At 56.0% G+C, this 27,108-nt stretch overlaps 3 protein-coding genes across 3 annotated transcripts; 2 read left to right on the forward strand and 1 right to left on the reverse strand.

Moving 5' to 3' along the window:
* Nucleotides 1–47: 47 nt before the first annotated feature.
* Nucleotides 48–12,267, reverse strand: E2F4 (E2F transcription factor 4). Its single transcript, XM_030457802.1, has 10 exons — nucleotides 12,069–12,267; nucleotides 10,045–10,154; nucleotides 9,449–9,611; nucleotides 8,908–8,950; nucleotides 6,685–6,746; nucleotides 6,061–6,346; nucleotides 4,950–5,120; nucleotides 3,498–3,545; nucleotides 1,056–1,100; nucleotides 48–718 (listed from the first exon to the last, which is right to left on the reverse strand). The coding sequence occupies exons 1-10, from the start codon at nucleotides 12,213–12,215 to the stop codon at nucleotides 603–605; spliced, it is 1,191 nt and encodes a 396-aa protein (XP_030313662.1). The 5' UTR covers nucleotides 12,216–12,267; the 3' UTR covers nucleotides 48–602.
* Nucleotides 12,268–12,763: 496 nt separating this feature from the next.
* On the forward strand, nucleotides 12,764–21,532 carry EXOC3L1 (exocyst complex component 3 like 1). The gene is made up of 13 exons (XM_030457799.1): nucleotides 12,764–12,915; nucleotides 13,780–13,940; nucleotides 14,553–14,772; nucleotides 15,069–15,729; nucleotides 15,908–16,025; nucleotides 16,817–16,942; nucleotides 17,042–17,142; nucleotides 17,517–17,627; nucleotides 17,770–17,899; nucleotides 19,669–19,791; nucleotides 20,071–20,226; nucleotides 20,497–20,621; nucleotides 21,200–21,532. The coding sequence occupies exons 1-13, from the start codon at nucleotides 12,873–12,875 to the stop codon at nucleotides 21,384–21,386; spliced, it is 2,262 nt and encodes a 753-aa protein (XP_030313659.1). The 5' UTR covers nucleotides 12,764–12,872; the 3' UTR covers nucleotides 21,387–21,532.
* Nucleotides 21,533–23,396: 1,864 nt separating this feature from the next.
* CTRL (chymotrypsin like) lies at nucleotides 23,397–25,745 on the forward strand. The gene is made up of 7 exons (XM_030457803.1): nucleotides 23,397–23,453; nucleotides 23,613–23,716; nucleotides 23,876–23,955; nucleotides 24,156–24,237; nucleotides 24,333–24,513; nucleotides 25,177–25,310; nucleotides 25,483–25,745. The coding sequence occupies exons 1-7, from the start codon at nucleotides 23,402–23,404 to the stop codon at nucleotides 25,642–25,644; spliced, it is 795 nt and encodes a 264-aa protein (XP_030313663.1). The 5' UTR covers nucleotides 23,397–23,401; the 3' UTR covers nucleotides 25,645–25,745.
* The last annotated feature ends 1,363 nt before the right edge of the window (nucleotides 25,746–27,108 follow it).

Consider the following 27,108-nt stretch of genomic DNA (forward strand, 5'->3'; position numbering starts at 1 on the left):
CCCACTAGGAGGCACAGCTGGCTAAAAAAAGTGCTTTTTTTTCTTGTAAAACATACTAAGCTTGGTCTGGAGTCACTGGAACAAATGGACACATTGGTGCCATTTCTTTTTTTTTTTTTTTTTCCTTTTCCCCTCCTCATTGTCTTTCAGAAGTGTAACCATCCCAACCTGACCCACTGACACTGAGAAACCTAACTAGCTGCCTGGGAACTGCCCACAGTGCTTGGGCTCTCTGTAGCAGCTGGTACCTAGGAGGTGCAAAGTGCCTCTAGGAGTGCAGGAAAAAAAAAAACAAAATTTGAGGAAGCTCGGAGAGGCCCCCGGGCAAACTCTGCAGGTGATCTGGGAACACTCCAGACGCAGCCCAGGATCCAGTGAAGAGAGGGATGCAGCAGAGGGAGCTGTACATGAACCCTGCATGTGCAACAGAGGGAGAGGAAGGAGCTCTGGGGTGGCTTCCAGCTGGCAAGTCCACGGATCTTGGCTCTGTGTCCACAGGAGGGCATCTCTGAATGGCTCACTCATTGAGCTCTAGCACAAAAGGGATCAGAAAATAGACACTATCCAAAGAGTTACAAAAAGGTTTGTGTTGCACCCCGGAGTCAGAGGTTGAGGACAGGCACATCAAAGAGGTCACAGACACCTTCGCTCTCATCCAGGTTGTAGATGTAGTCGTGGTCTCCAGGTGGAGGGGAGAGACGGAGCAAGGGAGCAAACACTGAGGGAAGAGAAGCCCGTGGTTGGTTGGTTACAAAGCTCAGCACCCCCAGGTGGAGCCAAGCACTGGGCACTGAGCTGCAGAGCTTCCCCGTGACACAGGGAGGTCACCCTGCAGTCACAACCTGTGAGGTTGCTTCAGGTCAGGCTCGGGATGCCAGGCTGTCCTGCTCCTCCTGAGGGACTGGCAGGGCAGTGAGAGCAGAGTCTGTGTCCACAGCACAGAAAAGATGGGGGGAAGTCTGGAATGACCAGGCTGTCAGCTGTGTAAAACCACCCAGGATGCTCCTCCTGCCCTGGAAAGCCACAGCAGCAGCAGAGCTCAAAGACAGACTCACCTTCAGAAGACATCAACTCTTCCAGCAGTTCAGAGTTCATACATTCTGGGGAAGAGACAAGCATGGTAAAACACACTGTGCTTTCCTGGGCTGCTCCTGGGCAGTATCCCACCCTTCTCAGGGTGCCCCTCACCCCTGTTATCCCTTTTCTGGCTGAGGTACAGGGTGTGCAGCAGGCAAAAGGAGGCTCAGACCTCCCAAGGAGAATTGTGTCAGACAATTCAAGCTACATCTGAAAATTCTGCAGGTTTCCTCCTGCTTTTCTTCAACCCCAAGCCTGTCTCCTTCCTGTGAGGTGGCTGTGCCTCCCTCTGCACTGCTGCACTAGCTGGGGTCCCATGCTCCTCCAAGGGAAACCCCTAAAAGACACACCTGAAATGGAGCTGGGAAAACCTGCTAAAACCTGAGACATTGAGAGTCCTCAGCTATCCATCAACTTTGCTAAGAGTGGGGAAAAAACCCTTAAAAAATAACCACCCCCCCCAAAAAAAAACCCAAAGAAGAGCCATTCCAGGAGCAGAACTAATGAACCCCAGTGTTGCCCAGATCTGTGTCCTTTGCCCCCCTAGTTTGTCCCCCTTGTCCCAGGGCTGTGCTGTGGCTAATCCAGCCAGAATCCTGGCTACCAGCATGCTGCCAAAGAGAATGAACACCTGAGCTCTGCACATCCATCCTCAGTGGGCCAGGAATTCTCTCTGAAACATCATCCCTTCCTCCAGAGCTCCTACTCCTGGCTCCTGTGTTCATGAGGCACTTGGAAGGGCAGAGAGACAGGCAGCCAGCCAAAGGATGTGCAAATCAATCCCTTTTCTGTAAGAAACTAAGTGTTTGAAAACAATTTTCTGAATGCTTCTCTGAATTCAGATAGTGACTAACTCGGTCCAGCTGGGTTGATGAGGTAATACCCAAACTTGAAATAAGCTTTCCCAAAACAAACTTGAATCACCACATTTTCAAGACACTGACCCCCAGCAGGCTCTTTCTTAGAGGTCAGGAACCTACCTGGGTAATTCAGTGTCATGAGAGGAGAGAGTTTCAATGCTAAGCAACTGGGCAGGAATAATACTGGCTTTAATAAAGAGCAATTCAATGCAGAACCTGCATTCTTCCACTGTCTGCAGGGCTTGGAATAATCACAGAGTGTGTATTTGTGTGGGTTGAAGTTCAGCTTTTTTCAGGATAGGTGTTTAAAACAGTTGCTGAGCATCCATTTACAAGTGGAGAGAAAAAAAAGTAATTCCTGTACAAAAGACTGAGGGCAAATTCCTGCCTTTTGCAACTTAAAACTGCCTTAAAGCAGCAACCAGGCAACATTGCTGGGATTCTCAGGGATGAAAGGGGCTGCACAGGACACACTGCAAGGCCCAGCTCCCCCAGCTCTGTTGCTTTTTTCCTGTCCTGAGCTTTGCCTCAGTAGCTGTCAGCTCTGTCCTTCACTCCTGGATCTCTACCTGCCCCCTGCAAACCAGGAAGGAGACTCCATAAACATTACCATGGGCAGCAAACACTTCCTCTTTGGCAGTGCCCATGCAGTTCAGCTGGTTTGGGTTAAACTCAACCTTGCAGCAGTCACCTTCATTTTCAGGCTGCAGTCAAACTTACTTTTCAGAGCTCCTCAGTCATTTCCATGACTTTCTCCACTGTCTGCAGCAGTGGGTGCTGAGCAAGCAGGAGAGGTGTTCTCCAGGCCAACTGAGGAGCTTTGGGCTCCTTTGGGGCTGTGGAGTTTTCATACAAAGGTGCCACTTTCCCAGCACCCAGAACCAGGAGCTGCTGTTGTACAGATCTCTCACCACCTGTGTCCTGGGTTCTGCCCAGCTGAGGGGCCAGGACTTACTGCACCACCACTGCCAGGAAATAACTGCACAGATAAAAAGCTTCCCTGTTTAGATCAAAAGCTTTCACCTTGTCCATCCCAGGAAGAGGCAGCAGTGTTCTCTGGGCAGGGGCAGAACTTCCAGCAGAAGTAAGAGCAGGCCCTCTCCTACTGCTCCAAAATCAGCAGCCCCACCAAACTCACTGGGGGATACTTAGGAGAGAGAAGACCTGATCTCCCTAAGATCATTTGCTTGGATAAACCTCAGGCAGGCTATGGCTCAAACAAGACTAACAGGGCTTGCTTGTATGCAGAGAAGCTGGAGAAGGAGCAAGGGAAGTCTGAGCACAGAGCAGTGCTGGCACTGGGCATGGAGAGCCCTCATCTGATCACTGCAGGGCAAGCTCAGAGGCTGCTGGCAAGATGAAGGCAGAAAAATACATAGAGAAACCAGTGTTTCTTAGGAGTGTTTAACTGCAAGTAGAAGGCCAGCAGCCACCAGCAACCACAAGCACCTTAAAAAACTAACCCCCAAAAATGATCAAAAAAGGAGCAAATAAAACAATTGGTCCCACTTGTGTGGGTAGATGGGCACAGACCAAAGCCATGTCAGGGAGTGAACATACCTCTTGTTGGATCAAACATCTCTGACAGCTCTTTGGGAAGTTCCAGTACTGCAAACACAACAAACCAAATGCTTTGCATCGTTACATGGAGAGTGGGAAATGCAGCAGAATCACCTACTGCCCTACCACACTACTTGTGCACCCTGACCATCCCACACCACCAAGAAACTCTGGCTGCACACCCTGTGTGACACTTTCCTGCTGAAATGAGCAGCAGCAACACAACCAAGCCCAGCTGCTTGACCACAGGCCTGTGGCAGCCCCAGGACATCCACATTACCCCAGCCAGCAGCCTAAGAGCCACTGCCCATCTGTCACAGCCTCACTTGGCATCAGCACCTTGACTTACCCTGTGCAGGATGAGGGAGAGCCCACACAGCCCCACTGGGGTGTGGGAAGCTACAGGCAATTTGAAGGCCTAATCCCATCAACAAGGCTACTCTGAGATGCAGACAGAGAGCTCATGCTTCTCTCAGACACACTAACAGCAGAAGCATGAAAAAAAGTGATGCATAAACTACAGCTCAGTAAGATTTCCTCTTGTCACCATACCTGTCTAACCTAGGGTTTCTGCAGTGGAGGGAAAACCTTAAAACCTTAAAGTGTGTCTTACCCAGAGGATGCTTTTCTCTTCTTGGGCCAGCCTGCCCTTTCCTGGCAGAAAACTCAAACGTTCCCTTTTCTACAGCTCATTCCACCTCATCAAGCAGCTCCCCAAATATACACTGAGAGATTAAAACCACAAGATCACTAAAGCTAGAGGAAGTATTCCTGAGTAAAAGAGGAAAGCAGAGACTAGAGCTCTCCTGAACAAAGGAGCACTCCCCACAAGGTGCTCCTCTAGGTGCTCTCAAGTGACAGCTGGAAATTCTGTAGCTTCACTCTGTCTCAAAAGTTGGACCTAGCACTACAGAAGGGACTGAAAGGGAATAATCACAGCACCCCAGACTGATCTGGGTTGGAAGGGACTTTAAGAGATCATTGAGTCCCAACCCCCTGCATGGGCAGGAAAACCTCCCACTAAACCAGGTTGCTCAAAGCTTCACCCAACCTCACCTTGAACACTTCCAGGGATGAAGCAGCCACAGTGTCTCCCCACCCTCACAGGAAAGAATTTCCTCTTAAGATCTCATCTGAATCTCCCCTCTTCCAGCCTAAAACTGTTCCCCCTTGTCCCATCACTCCATGCCCACGTAAAAAGCTTTCCTGTAGCCCCTCCAGGTACTGGAGGGTCCTACATATAACGGCAGAGCCACATGCCACGTAAGTGTCCCCTGCAGATTCTCTAGGATGGGTGTGACAGCATCAGGACAAGACATAGTCACCTTCTCACCAGGTTCCCAGCCCACACACAGGGAGAGCCCAGCTGACAGCACAGGCAGAAGGGAGCCCAGGGCCTGTCCCTTGCTCCACACTCCTGGAACAACCCCTGAGGCAAGGATCCATACTCACTTCCAGTGGGGTTGGGCTTGATAGGCTCGAAGGAGGTAGAGGGGCTGGGCAGAACTGCAGAGCTGTCCAGAGAGGCAGAGGACTGCAGGGGCTGTGTGTCCAACCCAGAAGCATCACCGAGAGGGGCAAAGTCACTGCTGCTCTTGGACTCTGCTGCTGAGACACCACACTCTGGAAGAGACACAGACAGGGAAGTCAGTCCCAGCAGCCCCAACACAAGGAGCTGCAGCACAGAGAGAAGCCTCATGGGCAATGCTGCTCACAGGCAGCTCTGTGAGGAGAAGGCTTCACGTTTTCACCCAGCAAAAACTCCCCAAAACTCAGCTGCAGAGCAGTCCTGGTGGTGTCAGTAAGCCAGGACCACTCTCACAGCAAGGCCCACCAGCCAGGAAGTAAGCCACACCAGCACACTGAGGGAAGTTCCTGTCCTCTTGCTTGGGGCTGAGGCTCTGTCAGCTTTGGCTGCTTTGTTGTCAGCTTTGGCTGCCCTCCACTTCAAGAAAGATGTGGAGAAGATGAAGCTGAGAGCTACCAAGCTGGCCAGGGGTCTGTGGAACAAGGGCTACACAGGGAGGTGGAGGGAGCTGGGCTGGTTCAGTGAGGCAGAGATCAATGTAGGGGCAACAGCCAGCAGCCTGCAGATACCTGAGAGGCAGCTTGAAAACCAAAGAACTTCTCAGTTGTGCCAAACAATGTTACACACACACACAACAGGTCTGAGATGGAGCTCAAAAGATGGAGACATCAGTGAACTCCTTTTTCCTGACAGGGTGCTGCTGGTGGAGCTCACCAAGGAAGCTGGGGATTGCCACCACTGAAGGCTTTCAAAACTTTGCTGGACAAAGCCACAATCAACCTCACCAGCAGTGAGGTTCCAGGGTTTTTTCAAAACCTCACAGGCTCTTTTCAAACTGAAAGGTGAACTTGGGATTCAAGACCCCCTTTCCTAAGTTCTGCCAATCACTTTCCCTGCAGGATCAGCCTTTTCCCCAGCACAGCTCCCAGGAGCTGGCACTGCCCCAAACCAAGCACTTTATTCCCAGCCTCATTCCCACCAAAACACCCAGCCCCACAGTTCAACACACGGGCATGGTGACAGCCTGCAGCTCACCTGTGCTGGCAGCTTTCTGGGTGGGGGCAGGCTGGTCCTGGGTGGGTGTGGGAGTGGGTGTGGAGGGTCGGGTGCTGCTGGGAACTGCAGCCTCCTGGAAGTGGGCGAGTGGTGGGATCTGCGGCTTGGAGGGGGCAGCTGCTTGGCACTGGATGAGGTCTTCAGGGGGAGGGACAGGAAGAACAACAGCAGGAGAGCTCCACGCATCTTTGTTTACCAAGAGAACATCAATGGGCCCACTGGTGCTCTTCAGGTGGATCTGATATTTCTTCTGCCCATTTAGGCCCTGAGGAAATTCAAGAGCGACCAGGACCGCACGTTAAAGCCCTTCCCAAAGGGATCAGGATCTTCCCAGAGGGAAGGTGTGCTGGCCAGAGAGTGTAGGGTGGTCCTACACACAACTCCCCTCACTCCTAGGGCTCTCCTCTCCCCTGCTGCTACCCCAGTTACTCACTGTACTTCCAAACAACAGAGTTTCCTAGCAATTATCTGATACCTGGAGCCTTCCTTGGCTCTGTGGTTCCTCCAACCCCATCAAACCCCAGAATGCCACCCCCCAGCCTGGTCAATCCAGCAACACCCCCACTCAAAACACACACACAAACACACAGATTTCTCACTCACCTCGGGGATGGGAACCTCCAGGCGTGTGCCTGATGGGGCTCGAATGGCAAGGAGGGTGTCACCTGTGAAAAGAGCCCTGTGAGCACCCAGCCAGCACTGGTGCTGCTCCAGTGATGATCCAGCACTGACCAGAAGCTTCCAGAGCATGTCCAGGCTCACATTTAACCAGAGAAATGTGAACAGAGATATACCAAAGTTGTGAACATTGGAACTTAGCAGCTTTCACTCTGAGTGTTCAAGCTTTGTGGGGTTAATATTCAGACTTCACCAGTAATTGGCATTAAGTTTTGTTTGATCACTCTCACAGAAGATCCCCAGAGCAATGAGAGAGTGGGCAGCAGAAGAGCACACCCTTTAACTTCATGCAGGCAAAGTATTTGTCAGGAAGATGGGATTCCTTTAGCTAATCTGCACTGCAGCAAAATATTAAGGACCCATTAAATGACCATAATGAAGCTCTAAGACACAAGCTCAAACTCTGGTAAGCTCCAACAAGACAGGTGCTGTCTTTCCACTTCCTTGGATGGCCCTATCCCAAATACTTTTACAAACCAGTGCACAGTGAGTTTCCACCTCCTTCCTGATTCCACAAGTGCAAAATGCATCACAGCACCAGATGGGAAAATCATGTTTCCCAGTAACTAAAAGCTACCATCTTCTCACTTTTTAATTGATCCAAATGATTAATCCATATTTGACAACAGTCCAAGCATGGAATATTCAAGCCTTAACTCACTTTGAGAAAGCAAGTTCAAAAGCAGTCAGTTGGAGGGGAAAAAACCAAACAGGGGCTGAAATCCAGCTTGCACCCCAGTTCAAAAGGAGTTCAAATGTGGGAAAAAAAAAAAAAAAAAAAAGACCCTTTGCTAGGCTTGGAAACTTCAGAGCTGGGAAAAATATAAATAGGGAATATTCATACAGCAAAGTTGGGCACACACTGAAGAGCCAAAGGAAAAAGGTGGTGGACCAAGCCTCTGTTTGGGAGGAATTCAGATATTCCCCCAGTGAGATCTAATCTCCTCTGGGTGAGGTCTGACTTCAGAACACAACTGGCTCCCAAAAACCAGGTGCAATAAGATGCAAAACACTCAATCAACCAAGCAATAAGCTGTCTGCTGCTCTTCTGTAAACTCGTCCAGACTATTAACAAGTTATCTGGCCCCAAGCCCTGTCAAACAGAAAACAGAATGCCTGCCCCCAAAAAGTGCTCACTTTGATCAGAAGAGAGTAAAGCAAAAGGTTGGTGATGCAGAAGTTACCAAGCAAAGGGCTGGTGGTGCAGGAGTTACCAGCAGAAACTGGAGTGGTATAAAGGGAAGCCCAGAGAGGCAAAGAGGAACAGCAGAAGAGCTGAAGAGAAGAGTGAGAAGAGGGCTTGGAGGGGAGAGTCAGACAGCAGAGAGAGAATCCATGGCTGGGGGAGGTCAGGGTAAGCAGCTTCAGTCCCTGCCACAAGGCAGCAGCTGCAGGTTGCCTGGGGTCAGGAGAAGTCACTGTCCTCTGAAGCAGAAAGGAGCTTTGACTCCACACTGCAGAACCAAGAATGGTTTGAGTCCTGCAGGCTGCCCCATCACACGGTGCTGCCAGTTTGGGGTTTTGTTGTTTCTTTGGGGTCCTATAGCTATCATTAAATTGGCACTAGAGAAGAGACAGAGACTCCTGTGGATTTTCTTCACGATTGCCCTGCTGAGACAGAACATGTGGCTTTTCATCTAGGCACCTTGCAGCTTTAGGAAGGCAGCACACCAAGGAAAGAGGTCCACAGCAAGTGGTACATTCCATTCCCTGCTGTGCTGCTCTTCACCACCTCCCTCTTGCAGGTTTTCTGGACAAGGCCATGATGCAGCCAAAGGAACACTTTTTCTGCTGCTTTCCTGCTGACACTCAGATTTCTACCATGCCACAAACTTTGCTTCCTTTTAGCAGCACGTTGTCTACCCAAGCCTTCAAAGGACCTGCAACATCACAGACACAAATGCACACAGTGACACCCAGCAAAAAGATTTCCTTAGGAACAGCACATGTTACTTTAAACATGAATAAAATTAACAACCTGCCCCCTCTGATGGTGACACACAAACCCTCATGGCATCAGAGCTCACACTACACTAACTTGATGCTGCTGGGTCCACTGCCTCCTCTTTCCTGAAGAAACAAGAGCAGCTGGGACAGACTGACAAGACTGTGGCATTCCATCTGTATAGTGCAGCCCCATTTCCTTACCTGTGAAGCACTTGCAGATATCTTCATGTGTGACATAGGCTAACGTTTGCAATGTTAAGGAGAAAGGCTGCAGCTTCCTGCAAAGACAGAGAAGAACTCAAAAGGGCACCTGGTGCTCTCTTCCTGCACACCAGAAACGCCATTCCCAGAAGACCCTGAAGTGGTCTGCAGGCCAGGGCTGCAAGCTACACACCTGTCAGAGCTAACAGCCTAAGAGAGCAGAGCCACAGGAGCAGCTCTGCACTCTGCAGCTCTGAGCACCTCTGGCTCAGACAGAAGCACTTTTCTCCCCAGGGTTTTATACTTCAAAAACCCAGAGGAGAAGCCATGCACTGCAGAGAAAGCTGATTCCCCAGCTGCACCCTAATTTCCGAGGCAAGGCACTGCCTCTTGACCCTTTCAGTGCAGATCCTCCAGCAGCATGAGGTCCCCACCACCCCTCTGCTCTGAGCAGGGCCAGCCCCAACCCAGCCCTCAAGTTTCTACTTTCCAGCCCAGGAAGCCATCACAGAGACAGAGCAGTCAGTTCACACAAAGGATATCGACTGTTCTGCACGTCTTCTGTCACATTTTTGATGCTCTGCTGAACCCACATCTTCTGCTGCTCCAGCTCCTGTTCCCTCTGCTCCAGGTCCTCTATGTCTGCCTTCAGCTCAATAAGTTTGTGAGCTATTTCACGTGTGTTGCATCCAGGACCCACCCCTCTGGGCAAAATAAAAAGAAGGGACATGATCAGCTTCTGGAGGCACCTAGAGCAGCCCCAACATCTCAGAGAGGCTGCCACCTTCCTCATTGCCACCCCTGCCAGGGCCTGGCCACCCAGACAGACTGCCCTGTATCTGCTCTACCTCCCCACCCTCCAGCAGAGTCACACTTGGTTCATCTTCCTACAGCCCACCACCTGGCAGGGCTCTCCCTCACCTTCAGTACCATGACACCCATTTCTTCTACCCCAAGGTGCTGCAAATGCTTAGTTTGTACCCAAATAACAGCTCCACCACAGGTACCTCAGCTGCCCTCATCACTACCATCAGCACACACAGGCAACTGAGGAACCCTGCTCCAAGCTGGGCATTTTAACCCCAGTGTCACTGCAGCCTGGACCAGTGAACGATTTAGAGCTTCTCCATCACTCACTTCCACTGGATACTGTTCTTGGATTTCTTCTCAATCAACCCAATGCCTTCCAGGACATTTGTGATATCATAAATCCGTCGCTTCTGTCGCACAGCCAAGGTATCTGCAGCCTGAAAAAAGGTGAGACACAGACACTGACCTCCAAATCCTGCCATGTTTCACTCCTTTCTGTCTGTCACCTTAATTCCTGGCCAAACATCCTGCTCACCATTTCACACCTCTCTTGCTCCAGCACCTCGAGTTACAAAGCCAGATCCTCCATCTCATGAGGACCATAAGAAGCAGCCCCTTCATTCCTTTCTGTACCCAGCAGCCTCCCCACTGAGCACAAACCAAATTCCACCCATGGTGGCTCCAAACCCCACCATTCCTCAGCTCTGCTAGGAAACTGAGTCTGGCAGCCTAAAAATTCAGTGCTCCTTCAGGTAAAAGGAATGAGGGCAAGAAGAGGAGCTCTCTGTGGGACTGACAGTGGGTTCAGCAAAGTCAGCATTCCAAAGGTCTTTCCTAAATCCCACCTGCTGCTGCCTGGCAGAGGACAAACACCTTTTCAAGAGGCAGATTCCTCTGTTTAAAAGACACAACAGCAGAAGGAGAGTAATTAAGGCTGTAAGGCAGGGAGCCAGGACCAACAGGGACAGAGCCAGTAGTGAACAACTACCAGTAGTGAACTGGGACTTCAGAAATATGGCACCACACAGCTGGTCAAATCATGCTAAAAACCCACAGAATCGCTTAAAGTTCAGGGAAATGCTCCCCAAATCCAAAGAGACAACAGTTTGGAAGAGGAGAGGATACAAGCCTACATCTGGGAGACTTCTCCAGACCTTGCATCTTCAGAGCACTCATCTACTGCCTGCAAAGGGTCACAGTGCACTCACATGGACACCTATCTGGGAGGTATTTGTGTAAGTGACAGTGAAGGAACTTCACCTACAAAGAAGATCAAGGTTTAGGTACCATACATGCCAAAGACACAGTTACTTCCCCTGGGTGAAGGTTGTCAAAATGTAGAAGAGATGTTCACAGGGCACTTCTGCACAACCTAAATGCAGCAGGGTCAACCTTCAGCAAAGATGAACCTGCCCACACTCCCCTTCCCCCTGTGGGACAGGGGAGAAAAGGGCAGCAGGGAGGAACAGTCGCTCAGTTTCTGTAGGTCTCAGAGGCTTTATAGGGCTGGATTATTAGGGTGTGGAAAATCAATTGAAGGAGAAGGACTTGGGGGTGCTGGTTGACAAGGAGCTCACCAGCACCATGCTCTCCCTGCCCAGAAAGCCAACCATGTTCTGGGCCTCATCACCAGCAGTGTCACCAGCAGGGCAAGGGAGAAGATTCTCTCCCTCTTCTCTCCTGAGACATCTGCTGGGTCCAGTTCTAGAGCCCCCAGCACCAGAAGGATGCGGAGCTGTTGGAGTGAGTCCACAGCAGAGCATGGAGACCATCTGAGGGCTGGAGAGTTGGGGTTGTTCAGCCTGGAGAAAAGAAGGCTCTGGGGAGATCTTAGAGCACCTTCCAGTGCCTGAAGGAGCTTACAGGAAAGCTGGGGAGGGATTTTGTAGAGAGACATGGAGTGACACGATGAGCAGGAACGATTTTAAGCTGAAAGAAGGGAGGTTTAGATAACAAGAAGATATTCCATCCTGGGAGGGTGCTGAGCCCCTGGCCCAGGTTGCCCAAGGAAGCTGTGGCTGCCCCATCCCTGGCAGTGTCCAAGTCCAGGTTGGATGGGGCTTGGAGCACCCTGGGCTGGTGGGAGGTGTCCCTGCCCATGCAGGGGGTTGGCACTGGGTGAGCTTTAAGGTCCCTTCCAACACAAACCAGTCTGGGATTCTGGGATCGAGCACCACTCTGGTGAGGGGCAAGAAGGCAGCAGATGAGGGGCAGAGAGCTGTGGCAGGCAGGGAGCCCTCTCCACATGGCTGCCACCTTCCTCGCACCCCCGGAGAACCCCGGGGCCCCGCCGCGTCCCGCTCACCCCCCCCTAGGACCCCTTCCGCCGCCCCGCCGCGCAGCCCCCGCACCAGCTTCAGGTCGAGCACTCCGTCCTTCGCCTCCTGCAGCAGCGAGACGAATTTGGTTGTCAGTAACCCCAAGCTCTTCTCGTGTCTGCTGGGCGCTCCCGCAGCCCCGCTCCCACCCCCGGGGGGCTGCGGCCCGCACTCCGCCATCTGCCCGCCCGCCGGCTCCCGGCTCCCCAGCCGCCCTTTCCGCTTCCGAGACGCGGGGAACGACGGGAACTTCCCGGGAAGGGGGTGCGGAGGAGGCTGAGGGGCAGGCGGGGAGCGGGGCGGACCCGCAGCGGAGGCGGAGCAGCAGGCGGTGCGGGGCCGGGCCTTTCCCCGCCGGGCCCCGCCTTATGCCCGCCTGCCCTGGGCGGAACCTCCACCTCAGGCGGGGGGAAAACACCCCCGGGGGTTTGCCCCGGGGAAGGAAGGGGCGCGGGGGTTTGCAGGGCATTGCGGGAGGCTGCGGGGTCCCTCCTGCCGCGGTGTCTGTCCCCAGGCAGAGTAAACCTGCGGGGCGGGGGCTGCGGGGCACCCAGAATGTTGATAGAGCATTGAGGTGATGTTGAATAAATCACCTGCGTGATGTCTAATAAATGATCTTTAGGGTCCCTTCCGAACCAAACCCTTCCGTGCCGGCTGCTCCCAAGGGCTGTGGCAGCCATTTCACCTTCCTCGGTGTGTGTTGTGTGTGTGTCCCCCACCTCCCCTCCTCTGTCCCCCCCCCAGCACAATGAGGCCGTGAGGAGCGCGGCTGCCGGGGCTGAGGAAACGGCTGCCGGCTGCCGGCTTCCTCCTCCCGCCCTCCCCTGCTCCCAGACCATGGGCATGGCTGCGGAGGAGGAACACGCCGCCAGCCCCAGAGGTAAGGGGGATGATGCCGTGCTGGTCAGAGGAGGGGTGCAGCGCCTTTCGGGGGCTCCCCCAGACCCTTTCCCTCCCGTGCTTTGTGCTCTCGGGGTGTGTGTGCGGGGCAGGGGGGGGTGCGGATCCTCTCTCTGCTCCGTGGCGGTGGTCACTGCTCATCCTCAAAGCCCCCGACTGCCTCCGGTCCCCGAGGATGCCCCGGCAGAGCCGTGGCACTGGGTGGTGACATCCCCGGGTGACATCCCCACGGAGCTGTGGGGACACCCACGCTGTGAGGGTGCTGGAAATGGAGCAGGGGGAAGTCCCGGGTCCAGAAGCTGGGTACAGGGGGCTGTGATAAGCGGGACAGGGAAGGGGCTGCTGTCTGATGACTGCACTGGTGCCAAGCCCCTTGGTATGGCTCAGACCCTGTGCCCCCCACCCCTGCCCGCCCTTCCCTGTGTCCCTTTGGGAGACAGGAGCCTTCTTCCCTCCTCACCTCAGCCTCTGTGGAGCTGCCAGCCCCAGCCCTGCTGACTCACTCACTGCCGAGGGCTGCCCAGGTCCCTCCCCAGGCTGGGTCTGGGGGAGCGATGGGGACACGCACTCAGCCAGGGGACAGCCCCAGCTGGCAGGCTGGGTGACAGCTCCTCAGGGCAGCTTTGCCGTGTCTGCCACCGCTGTGACCACCCCAGCCCCTGGTGGTGGTGGTGGTGGCACTCTCGGGAGGCCCTGGTGGAAGGACACAGTCCCGCTTCCCACATCTGGGAGCACTGGGATGTCCGTCTGTGGGCAGCCAGCTTCCTGCCCATGGCCTGGGGGCCCTTCCTGCCCTGTCAGGAGAGGCTTCGTTGTGCTCATTAACTCCTGGCCTTGTCCCCAGAGGAGGAATGGCCGGAAGCAGAGAAGGCTGAGAAGCTGGCGAGAGGAGCTGCTCTGAAATGGGCTTCGGGGGTGTTTTACCGCCCCGAGAAACTGGAGGGGCTGGGGCAGTACCGGAGCCGGGAGACCCAGAGGAACAGTTCCATCCAGTCCCGCCTGAAGGTGGGTGTTGTTTGCCCACCCTGTGGATACCCACAGCATCCCCAGGCAGCAGTGCCTCTCTTCTGCCCTGAGGGGTGACAGGGCACAGAGCTGTGCCAGTGCCACTGCAGGCCTTGGGAAAGAGATAAATCCATTTTGGAGCAGAGTGCTGGGTTGCTTCAGGCCATTTACGTGCCTTGGGGAGCAGGCAGGGGCCCTCTGGCCTTGCAAATATTTTTCAGAAGCAAAGTCATGTTTTAAAACTGAGACATCTGGTTACTGCTCGCCCTGCTGCCTTGGTCACCCCAAAGTGATGCCCTTCTCCCACCTCCTGCACAGCAGCTATTGTCCCCCACCCCAATAATCACTGTGACTCAGTTTACCCAGAGGGCAGTTGAAATGAGCAATTCCTGCTGTTGGAGAGTTTTCTGGAGCTGGGTGTACTTGGGTCTGATGGGATGGGGTCCTCACAGAAGGTCTCAGAGATCTGATGGTGTGGTGGCAGGATGGGAGAAGCAGATGTGACTTTGTGGGGCTGGGAAACTTGCAAGAGAGACCTGGCAAGGCTGGGGCACCAGCCTCCCAGCCTTTGAGAGCTTCTCCACTGCCCCTCCATCCTCTTCTGCTCCCCAGTCCACTGTCCAGTCCTACCTGGAGGGTGTAAGCATGGGGCTGGAGCAGCTGAGGTCAGCGGTGCAGGAGGTGCAGAGCGTGTGCCAGGAGATGGGGGCTGCACGCTGGGCCCTGCTGGACAGCCAGGATCAGCTCCAAGGGCTGCAGCAGATGCGGGTGCTGATGGCAGAGCACGTCCAGCTGGCCTCCGTGGTCCAGGTGCTGCCACAGCTCTTCTCAGGTAAGGCACCATCCCGGCCCACTTGGCTTTGGGCAGGGAGTTCTCCAGTCCAACCCAACCCCAGGCTCCGTGCAGGGCTGGGGGCAGAGCCAGAGGGGGTGAGTCTGGCTTTGCTGGTTGGGTTTGGGAAGTCTTTGTGGATGGAGATGCCACCACCTCCCCAGGGCCTGGCCCAGCACTGTGTTCTGAGACACTCAGACCTTTCCCCTCACCATGTCCCTGCTAACCTGCACCCTGGTGCCACCCTCCTTCACTCCCCACACTCAGTCCTGGCCTCTCTGCTCTCCCTCCCACAGTCCAGGAGGTTTTTTCCCATACCCTGCAGCTCCTCCGTGGGCAGCAGCTCCTGGAGGCCCACGTGGAGCTGATGATGGTGGAGCAGCTCCGGGATGACATCCTCTCTCAGCTGCACCTCCGGGGACTCTCCAGTGCCCAGACAACCGTGCTGTCCTACTTCAGTGGCCTGCAGGAGATCAACGAGAGCCTGGCCAAGCAGCTGTGGGACATCACAGGCAGCAGCCTGCAGCTGGTGCGTGAGGACCCCGTTCTCTTTGTCACCGCTGTGAGGATCATCGAGCGGGAGGAGAAAATCGATGACAATCTGCTCCTGGAGGCCACCTTCCTGCCCCCTGGCCGCCCCAAGGGCTGGAGGCAGAAGTTTTACCACATTCTCCAGGAGACCATCACGGGGTCCCTCTTTCGTGCTGCCCAGGTGAAGACAGAGGGAGCAGGGCTGGCCAGGCACCTGGCAGCCCTGCAGAAGGACATCGTGTCTGAGCTGCGGGTGGTCAAGGACCTGATGGTCCAATGTGTCCCAGCTCACTACAACATCCTCAGCCTCTGCACTGCCACCTACCACCAGGCCCTCACTAGCCATCTCCAGGACATCCTTCGGGAGAACCTGGACAAGCAGGCTCTCTTCCTCCTCCTCGAATGGGCTCTTCATGTCTACCACAGGTCAGCACCAACCAAAGGGGGGAATTGGTGGAGAAGAGTTGGGTCATCCACCAGCACACGAGTGGGTTGTGAGAGTGGCTACAGCTGCCTGGGGATGGCCACTGGGAGGGCACAGGGAGAGGGAGGAACTGCTGGAAAACGCAGCTCTTACCAGCTCTGTCCCACCTCTGCCCTCCAGCCCAGAGATGATGGGTCACCCAGACCTTCTACCTGAAGTGGATGTTTCTGATCTGGGTCCCCTGATGTCCCCTGAGCTTGTTGATCAGACAGAGAGGAAATACGTGGTGAAAGTCAAGGTGAGTGAGGGGGAAAGCAAGCATGCAATGGGGACCCAGCCACCACCACTGAGCCAGCACTGCTCTGGCAGCAGCTGAGACCATGAGGATGTGGGACCAGGCCTAGTCCTGTGTGCTGGGTCTCAAGGGAGCTGGTACCTGACAAGTGAATCACAGAATGCTTTGGGTTGGAAGGGACCTTAAAGATCAGCTAGATCCAACCCTCCTGCCATGGGCAGGGACACCTCCCACCAGCCCAGGCTGCTCCAAGCCCCATCCAACCTGGACTTGAACACTGCCAGGGATGGAGCAGCCACAGCTTCCTTGGGTAACCTGGGCCAGGGGCTCAGCACCCTCAGATTAAAGAATTTCTTCCCCATGTCCAACCTCACTCTCCCCTCTCCAAGTTTTAACCCATTTCCCTTCTCCTCTCCCTACCCCCCCGTGTCCAAAGCCCTCCCCCAGCTTTCTTGTAGCCCCTTCAGGTATTGGAAGGTTGCTCTGAGCTCCCCTGGGAGCCTCCTCTTCTCCAGGCTGAACAACCCCAATCCCTCAGCCTGGCTTCCCAGGGAGGTGCTCAGCCCTCTGAGCATTTCAGTGGCTCTGCTCTGGACACCTTCCAGGAGCTCTGTGTCCTTCTGCTGCTGGGGACTCCAGAACTGGACCCAGCACTGCAGGGGGGGTCTGAGCAGAGCAGAGCAGAGCAGAGCAGAGCAGAGCAGAGCAGAGCAGAGCAGAGCAGAGGGGGAGAATCCCCTCCCTCATTCAGCTGTTTCTCCACCTCAACTTCTTGGTGGGCATCCATCCCACAGGCTAGTGTGCTCGAGTGGATGCAGAGGACCTTGGAGGTAGAGTTCAAGGAGTGGTTCAGGGAAGAGGAACCTGAGATGGATCATCAAGGCTTCTTCCAGTCAGCCCTGCCTGTCATCATCATGCAGGTGGGTCCCTGGTCCCCTGCCATGCTGAGAGACCCCAGAAAGAGAGCCACAGCCTGCAGCCTGCTGCTGCTGCATCTTCCTTCTCCTCTCCCTCTCCAGATGCTGAATGAGAATATTCAAGTAGCCTCCTTGATCAATGACTCTCTGCAGCAGAAGGTTTATAACATGGCCTTGGAGGAGCTCGAGGCATTTCTGGGCCGGTCAGTGGAGCCCCTTGCCCTCCTGCCCACCCTCCCAGCCCCTGAGTTTCCTGGCCAAGCCCCACAGGCTGATGATGGAGACCCACTGTGGGTCACTCACCTGCCTCACAGAAGGATCAGTAGCTTGTCTACCCGTGGGGCTACTGTCACAGCCCTTTGGGCCACCAGCTCCCAGGGCTTGCTGCCCCAAGTGCTTCTCCAATACCTCTGAGTCCTGCTTTCCCCAAGGGTTCAAAATGGGTCCCAGTGCCCCCAGCCCGTGCTGGCCAAAAGAAAGAGCCAAGTGAGCTGGGAGGGTGGTGGGAAGTGCACATGGCCCCAGGAGCAGCCCAGCTCCAGGTCCTTGTCCCAGGGTGTCCCTGGCTGTGTTGCAGTCTGCGGGAGGCCCTCGTGCACTGTGGGAAGGAGCATCAGAAGGACCGTGCTGTACCCAAGCACTACATCTCCTACCTGCTGGCCATGCTCAACAACAACCTGGCACTCAGGTAACACCCACCAGGACCACAGAGCACTCCTGGCAACCCCACCTCCCCACCATGTGGGGACAAAGCCACATCCTCCCCACCCCCCAGGCACCGATGTCCCCACCTTATCCCCCAGTCTGCATGTCCCTTCTCTCTCTCCCAGCTCCTCTGTCTCCTCCCTGCACCCTGACACTGCCTGCAGAGAAGTCCCCGTGTCCCTGCAGGCTGCTCTGGACAGGACACAGAAGAAGGCCTGCCAGCTGCTGCTGGAGGAGATGCTTCTGGATCTGCAGGTACCTGTGTCCATATCCCCCAAGGCTGGCAGAGCTGCAGCAAACTCTAGCAAGAGAAGCCCAACTGCTGCCCTCCCAGCACTGGTGTTCTCCTGCCCAGGGTCCCCCCACACACCCTGTGGTCCGTTATCATCCTCCAGACATCTCTGCCAGCCTTGCTTCTGGGTTGTGGTGATCATAGGATCACAGAATGTCAGGTTGGAAGGGACTTCAAGGATCATCTGGTCCAACCCTTCTGATATTATTGTTTATCTGAGATGTCCCAGCACCCCATGGAGCTGAGACTTCCAACTTTCCCAAGTGGGGGAATCCACCCCTTCCCCTGGGAGACCATTCCAGTGTCTGACTGTCCTCAGGGGGAAAAATTTCCCTCTTGTGTTCAGTCAGAATCTCCCCAGGAGCACCTTGTGCCCATTGCCCCTCATCCTGTCCATGGGACTCCTTGTAAACAGGGAGTCTGCATCTGCTTTGGAGCTGCCCTTTAGGTACTGGAACATCATAACAAGGTCTCCCCTGAGCCTTCTCTTCTCCAGGCTGAACAGACCCAGTTTTCTCAGCCTCTCCTCCTGTGGCAGTGCTCCTGTCCTCTGATCATCCTCGTGGCTCTTTGTGATAAAGCACCCGGAGCTCAGGCCGTGTCTGTCACTTGCCAGCACTGCTGGTATCACTGGAGCAGATGGCCCAGAGCCCCCAGATCACAAACTGACAGAGAGTGGGCACCACGGCCCCCCCTGGGCTGCAGCACACAGTTTTATGGCAGAAAACCAAGAGGAGGGAGGGAGGGAGGCAACCTTCCTGCTGAGGGTACAAGCCCATCTGTAACTGCCCTCAGTTGTTTCCTGCCAGTGCAGTCAAATTTAGCTTTCCTGGAATCTGGACCAAAAATCTGGGATAATTAACAGTGTTGCTATTTAGGGCTGGAATGCCATGAAAACAAAAGAGCAGCTGAAGGATGAAATGCTTGTGTGAGGCTTGGAGCAGAGATGCAGGGGGAATGTCTGCCCACAGGCTGGAGGACAGGCAGGGATGGGAGGGCAGGAGGAGGTCAAAGCCCTCAGCCAAATCCGTGTTACATCCAGACAAGGGAAGTGGAGTGGGAATTAAAAGTAAAATCACAGCAGGACAGGCTGGAGCTGGTGTCTGAGGAGCAGCCCCAGACCTCTGGGTCTGCCCACAATGGAGCACCATGACCCAAATGTAAGAACCCACCTGAAGCAGCTCAGCTCTGCTTTCCTGCAAGATGGGGCAAGCTCTGGGCTTGGGCTGGATCCTCTGGAGTTATGCTGCAGAGCAGGCAGAGATCTGGGCATTTTTCCCTCTTCTTCCTGAGGTTTCCTTTTCCCCGTGCACCAGATTTGAGGAGTTCCTGAAAAGTCCTAAGGGCAAAGATGTAATGGAAAAAGCAGTTCTGCTGTGGTAGTCACTTATCTATATTTGGTGGCCAAACAAAGCGTGGGAAATAACAAACCCCCAAATTGCAGTGATCATAATCACCCAAACTGTATGAAATGTCCAAATGAAATTCAGGAGGTTTGAAGAGTTATTTTTGAGCAAATTTCAAAGTTCAGCAGGTGCAAAGCTCCCTCGTCTGTTCCCAACATTCCCTAATCCAGAGCCCTTCTCTCTTTCTGTGGTCACCTCTGGCTGGCAGCAGGAGCCTGGGGGCTTCACAGGGTCCATCGGGGGGGCAGTGGCTGGGGGGTTCCCTGTCACCCCATGGGATTGCTGTCCCTGCAGGACACCCCACTCTGCTCCTCTGCCTCTTTCAGCCCCTCTGCCTGCAGCTGCCTTCCCGCAAGTGGCTCTCCAGCTCCCAGCTGGTCACCAGCATCTGTGAAGTGATTGACAAGTATGCCAAGGACTTCTCCCGTGTCAGGAAACCCATCTTCACGGTACAGTTGTGGTGGGAGCTCCTGCAAATGGCTGCTTGTCTCCAGGGCAAGGAGGTGGGGCAGAGCACAGGGGACGTGGTGGCTGCTGGCTTTGCTGGAGAGCCCCCACCTCCAGACACCACCCTGATCAGGGACAGCATGGTGCAGGAATGTTAATGGCTGTCCCCAGATCCAGCTGCTTTCTCCGTTCCTCCAGCCAGGGCAGGTTGTCTCCACTGCTTAGTCTTGTGCCCAGGTGCTGTGGGTGGTGCCCAGTGCTGACAGCTCTCCCCTGCCCAGGTCCTGCTGGCAGAGAGTGAGCTCCTGGTGAGCAGCCAGTACCTGCGGGCACTGATGCAGAAGAAGATGGTGTGCAGGAGCAAGGAGGAGAGGGCTCAGCTCTGTGACCGCCTGCTGCAGGATGCCACCCAGCTCCGGGAGCTCTTCTCTGGCCTGGTGAGAGGGCTCCAAACATGCTGGGGAGCTGGGGCTGGGCTGTGGAGGGCAGCAGAGCCAGGAGCTCCTTGCTCGCCTCTGTCACCTTCAGGCTTCCCTTCAGCCCGCAGCTCCGGGGGGGACATTGGGCTGGAGTCACCTCGGGGCACCCCAGCCCCTTTGTGGGACACATGCAGAGTGGGGAGTGACATCAGGTCCCCGAGGGGGCACTGAGGAGGGGGCTGCAGCCACCACGGTGGCATCCTCACCTCTGGTGGTTGTCCCTCCCAGGGTCTGGAGCGGCAGCAGCAGAGCCTGGAAGCTGTGTTTGCCCTGAGGGAGTTGATCTGCCTCAAGGATCCTGCCCTGCTCAGCCTGGAGGTGCTGGGCTTCATCACCAAGTACCCTGATGTCAGGTAAGGATCACAGAACTCTTTGTTGGGACAGACCCTGGAGATCAACAGGTCCAACCCAGCACTGGCAAGGCCACCACTAACCCATGTCCCCCGAGCACCACAGCTCTGAAATCCCACCTGAAGCAGCTCAGCTCTGCTTTCCTGCAAGATGGGGCAGGCTGGGCTTGGGCTGGATCCTCTGGAGTTATGCTGCAGAGCAGGCAGAGATCTGGGCATTTTCCCCTCTTCTCCCTGAGGTTTCCTTTTCCCCGTGCTCCAGATTTGAGGAGTTCCTGAAAAGTCCTAAGGGTAAAGATGTAATGGAAAAAGCAGTTCAGCTGTGGTAGTCACTTATCTATATTTGGTGGCCAAACAAAGCGTGGGAAATCACAAACCCCCAAATTGCAGTGATCATAATCACCCAAACTGGGTATGAAATATCCAAATGAAATTCAGGAGGTTTGAAGGGTCATTTTCAAGCAAATTTCAAAGTTCAGCAGGTGCAAAGTTCCCAGCTCAGCTCCCCTGGCTCACAGGAGGTTGGTGGGACAGAAGCACTGGGGATGTGTGCCCAGGCTCACACCTTGCTCTTTGTCCAGTGATGAGCACATCTCCACCTTGCTGGATCTCCGGGGTGACGTCTCCAGGGACGTGCGGCACATGGTGCTGGAAATGATGGAGCAGAACCCCCAGGTCCTGCCCGAGAGCTACCAACCCATCTTCAGCACCATCCTGGTCCCAGCTCCAGAGCTTCCCTTCTGTCTTCGCAAGGGAAAGTGCACCTGACACCCCCCCCTCCTGCTCCCTGCTGCCCACGGACCCTGCTGGACATCTCCGAGGCTGCCTGAGGGGTGAAGGGATGTGACAAAAAAGATCCTGTCCTGTGGGGGTGGTGAGCCCCTGGCCCAGGCTGCCCAGGGAAGTTATGGCTGCCCCATCCCTGGAAGTGTTGAAGGCCAAATTGGATGTGGTCCACCTGGAGGTGTCCCTGCCCTGCAGGGGGGATGGAACTGGATGAGCTTTAAGGTCCCTTCCAACCCAAAGCATTCTGTGCTAATTCTATGGCACATGGCATCTCCTATGACCAGCACCTCCCCACAGTGCTTGGGGACAGTTTGGGGACGTGTTGTCCTCCTCTGCTCTGGCCTCACTGTGCCCTGCAGTGATCAGTTCCTGGATCAGGAGAAAATCCACTCATAGCTGTTCTGCTGGGCCAGTCAGTGAGGGCTGCTTGGGTCTGGCAGGAGAAAAAGGTGCCAGGGAAAAAGGGCAGGAGTCTGCAGGGAGGGTGACTCCAGGTCTCTGTGAGGTTGCAGAGATATTTGGGGTTCCCCCAAGGGTTGTGACAGCCCTCTGAGCCAGCATGTCCTGGGCACAGAGCCTGTCACCACCCCGGGGGGAAGGCTGGGGACTGCTAGACCCAGCCTTGCAGAAGGGTTTTATGGGGGCTTTATGGGGGTTTTTATTCCTGGGCCCTGCGTGGATGGTGAGAGCAGTTCAGCCACCTCATCATGGCTCATGGCTGCAGAGGAGAAGGACACAAGGGGCTCTCACCATCCTGAGTAATGCCATCAACCCTGTCCCTGCCAGCATGAGGGGACAGCTCTGAGTCCCCAACCTGCCCAGCTCCTCCCCCAGTTCCCTTGCCAGCGTCCAAGATGGGCTGGAATCTGAGACTTTCTGCCTCTCAGAGAACATGAACTGAGCTGTGTCTGGGGTGCTGAGCACCCTCCTGGCCCAGCTGCCTCCAGGCCACCCCGGGCACTGCCTCTTCCTGCATCCTCCACTGCTGTCCCTCCATCTCCTACCCAAGCATCACATCTGTCATCTGCACTCTTGTGCCCAGCACCCTGGCAACCTCCACGCTCTGCCGTGCTCCCTGCCTCGTGGCAGGCCTGATCCTGCCATCCTCGTGTCACACCCCTGCCAGAAATAAAGGTGTGAGCTCTCCAAGCACTTTCCAGTGTCCAGGCTCTGCTCCCCTGTGGGTCAGGGATGAGGGGATGGATGTGGGTGGCACAGTGGGAAGGATTCACCCACACGCTCAGCATCCTCTGGGGATGGCTCCCTGCACCTGCTGCCACCCCAGAAACATCATTTAGGGGGTGATAGTGACACTATGTCCCCCTTCTGCATGTCCAGGATGGCAATGGGAGGGCTTAGGGGGACTGGGCTATTCCCTGGCATGCAGCCCTGGGACGAGGGGTCAGGCTCCTGCAGCAGAGGGGGGGATGCTCAGGAGGGGTCACCCTCAGCTCAGGGAGGTGGCTGCTGTCCTCCTGGGGCTTGTGGTGTGCTCACCCACGCTGGCCATGGCTCCCACCTGCCTGGGAAGGCAACTGCCCTCTGCAGCTGGTCCTGGGTCACCTGCCCAAGACTGCAGCCCAATGGCCCTGAGAAGGTCCAGCTGGGACCAGCGTGGCCCCAGGGCTTCATGGCCACAGCCCTGGTGCCAACAGATTTGAAACAGTCCTGGGGATGGGGTGACTTTCCCACCCATGCCAGCCCTGTGACCCCAGTGCTGTGCCCACGAGGGGCCCCAAATCACAGCCCTGTGGGGCTCTCCCCCTCCAGCTCCAGAGGCTGCAGTGAGAACTGACACAGCCCAGGGTGGCTTTGGGCAGCACAGTCCCACGTCCCCTCTTGCTCTGGGCAAGGTAGGTGCCAGGTTTGGTTTGTCACTGCTGTCCACAGCTGGCAGAAGGTCCCAGGGGGACCTTGCCCCGTCTGGCTGCAAGCCACACAGCTCCTGGGTGCTATAAAGCTGGTGGCCAAAGGGGACAGAGCCACACCATCCCAGGATGGCATTCCTGTGGGTTGTTGCCTGCCTGGCCCTCGCCAGCACCGTCTCAGGTAAGGAGGGATCCATCCACATGCTCAGCATCCTCTGGGGATGGATCCCTGCCCAGGGGTGCAGCAGGACCAGGGTGCCTGAGGGACAGTGACATAGACCCCCTGGTGCTGGCAGTCCTGAGCTTTGGGGGTCACCTCATGTCCTTCTGCCCCGGGCAGGCTGCGGGGTGCCCACCTTCAGCCCCTCTGTGCGATCCGGCGAGCGGATTGTCAATGGGGAGACCGCGGTGCCCGGCTCCTGGCCCTGGCAGGTGTCCCTGCAGGTACAGCATCCCCCCTTGCCCTACACCTGGCTGTGGCACAGTGAGACGGGTGCGAGGAAGGCATGGAGGGGGTGGTAACACCCTCTGTCTGCCTCCTGGCCCCGGCAGAGCTCAGCCTGCCCAGCCCCAGCTCTTCCTCCTTTCCTCCTTCTTACCCAGAGCCGTGCAGGATCCCACTTCTGTGGAGGTTCCCTCATCAGTCAGTACTGGGTCGTCACTGCTGCCCACTGCCAGTTCAAGTGAGGAGCGATGCCAACGGGCTTGGTGCCACCCACCCAGGGCAGGGGCTCGGGGTGCCCTGAGCATTCCTGAGCGGCACCCAAAAACCGGCACCCCGGGAACCCGGCGGCCACCCCGCTGTCCCCAGAGCAGCCTCCCTTGGCCTCGTGGCAGCCCCTGGTGCTGCTGGCACCACCCTGACCCTCTTTACCTCTTTCAGTCCCAGTGCCCACATCGTCGTCCTCGGGGAATACGACCTCCGCTCCAGCTCGGAACCCGTGCAAGTGAAGACCGTGGCCAGGGTGAGCCGGGCCAAGATGGCTGCAGCAGAGGGCTGGGGCCACAGCTCTGCTCTGGAAGGGTGAGGGATGGAGCCTCACAGTGTTTTTTTTGTCAGGCCATCACCCACCCCAACTGGAACCCCAACACCATGGCTAACGACATCACCCTGCTGAGGCTCTCCTCGCCCGCCCAGCTGGGCCCACGCGTCTCCCCCGTCTGCCTGCCCCCCGCCAACATGGTGCCTCCCGCCAACCTCCAGTGCGTCACCACCGGCTGGGGACGCACCAACCCCAACTGTGCGTCTGCTCTGAGGCACCACTGCCCCTCATGGGGGGCACCGGGGGGCTGGGGGCCACCCGGGGGGGGGGTGACACCCTGTGGGGAGCCGGGCAGCGGGGGTGACCATGGGTGTGAGCAAGGGGGTGACCCACAGGGATGACCCAAGGGCTGCAGCACCTCTGCTGTGGGGCCAGGCTGAGGGAGTTGGGGGTGTTCAGCCTGGAGAAGGCTCCATGGAAACCTTAGAGCAACTTCCAGTGCCTGAGAGGGCTGCAGGAAAGCTGGGGAGGGGCTTTGGACAAAGGCCTGGAGGGGCAGGATGAGGAGGAAGGGTTTCAAATGGAAAGAGGGAAGGGGGAACCATAGGAGCTTTAAGGCTTTCCTGCTGTCAGGGTTTAACTCTGGGCCAGCAATCAATGGCATGACAGATGCTATGAACCCCTCTCCCCTCCCTACCCACACCAGTCTGGGACTCTGGCTGTGCTGGGACACCCGCCTGCCCTTGCTGCTTCCACAAGATGATCCCAGCTCGGGGTGGCACAGGGAGGGAGGGTGCTTTGCACAGCAGCCACCAGATATTTGGGATCATCACAGCAGCTTGCTCAGGGTACCTACCTGCTCCCAAAGGCCCTGGGACACCCTCCAACCCCGGGGTGATGATTTGTGCTTCTTTGCCCCAGCCCAAGCCTTGGCATCACGCCTGCAGCAGGTTGTCGTGCCCTTGATCTCCCAGAGCCAGTGCAAGCAGTACTGGGGCAACCGGATCACCAGTTCCATGCTCTGTGCCGGGGGGATAGGAGCCTCCTCCTGCCAGGTAGGGACCTGAGCTCCTGCTGTGCTGCGGAGAGGGGGACACGGGGGGGATCCCCCATTCACGGAGCCAGAGATTCAACCTTCAGCACCGGGCTGTGTCCAGAGGTGCTGGGGAGTGGTTGGGAGCAGGTGTTGGGAGCACTAAAAAGAGGAGGTGTCTTCTCCCCACCCAGGGTGACTCTGGTGGCCCCCTGATATACCAGAGTGGGAATGGCTGGACCTTGATCGGCATCGTCTCCTGGGGAACCAGCAACTGCAACGTGGAGGCCCCAGCCATCTACACCCGGGTCAGCCAGTTCCGCAACTGGATCAACACCGTGGTTTCCCAGGGATAGAGGTGGTGCCAGAGGGATCCCTCTGCCAGGCAGAGCCAGAGGGGCTGAGCTGGAAGCAAAGCACAAAACTGGGAATAAAGTGCCAGCGTTTGCTGATGCCCAGTGCTGCCTCTGGATCCTTCCCTCCTTCTGGAGATGCAGGCGGGGGGGGAGGCTCCTGGGGAAAGCCAGGGGCACCCGGTGTTGGGGTGCTCCTCTCCTGGAACCCAGCAACTCCTCGGGGTGCCAGGGGGACTCCTGGGGAAGGCAGGAGATGATGCCCAGGCAGAGGGGCAGTGGGGCTGGATGCAGCTCCAGGGCTGCTCAGGGGTGTTCCAACACATGGATCTACACTTGGGGGAAGTCACGGGCAATGGTCCCTCCACTGACCAGGTCCACAGGGTCCCCAGCACCAACCAGTCCCACGAGGGAAGGGACAGGGGAGCTGCAGCTCACTGGGCTCAGCACTTTTTGGCTTGCAAGGGAGGGTGGGTGCTGGAGGGCACACAGGGTCTTAGAAGATCCCTACCTGAAGTTGTGGGGTAGCCTGGGAACACGGGGCTGAAGGAGAGAAAAGCCAACTCCAGCTCCAGCTCTTCAGGAAGGTGGAAGGGGGGCAGCTGGAGAACAGCATGCTGCTTCACAGGGAGAGGTCTGCCAGGTGACAAACTCAAGGCCATCTCAAAGGAAAATTGTAAGCTGAAAACAAAACTCAAGGCCAGGTGAGAGGTTTCCAGAAGAGAGCAGCGTTTTCACCCAAACAGCTTCTTGAGACATCAGCAGATGCAAACAACACAAGTCTTGTGTTCAAACATGGTCAATAAATCAAAATCTGGTTCCTGGCAGCTCCAAGTAGAGCTGCTCATGAGGACACCATGGGGAGGAGCAGGATCACTGTCCCAACATGAGGTGTGGGTTTGTTTTTTTTAATACCCCAGTGATGTGAGTGCAACAGAAAACCTTTGCAGCAGGAATCACAGCCCCCAGGTGCTGTGATCCCTCTGCTGCCAAGCGGTCCCAGAGAAAGAGCAGTGCTACCCAGAGAAAAGCTTCTAGATTGGGAATGGATGGGCTGCCCCACACACTTGAGCTTAAAAACCAAAAAGCTTCTGAAATGCAGCCCAGGGCTAATAAGCTTTACTTTGGTTGGATAAAATGTCTTCATTTAGTGGTGTGCTCTGCAGGGAGCAGCAGCAAACTGGAGAGGGGCAACAGGGGCTTGCACAGCCAGCCATGAAGCTGCTGGCTTGGGCTCCTGTGCCTCTGGAAGCCTCACGTGGGACACTGGGGGAAGGACATGGGGACTGGGTCCTTGCAAATGTCCCCCACAGCCAGAGGCAGGAGCTGTACTGGGCACACACCAGTCCCACTGGTTGGCCATGACATTTGGTGTGTGCTTTTGCTCTGTCATAGCTGAAATAAGACCCATCTCCTGAAAGCAGCACGCTCTTTTTTTAGCTTTGCTTAGCCCCTAAGTGACCTTAA

Source organism: Calypte anna, chromosome 11 (assembly GCF_003957555.1).
Source record: "Calypte anna isolate BGI_N300 chromosome 11, bCalAnn1_v1.p, whole genome shotgun sequence".
NCBI lineage: Eukaryota > Metazoa > Chordata > Aves > Apodiformes > Trochilidae > Calypte > Calypte anna.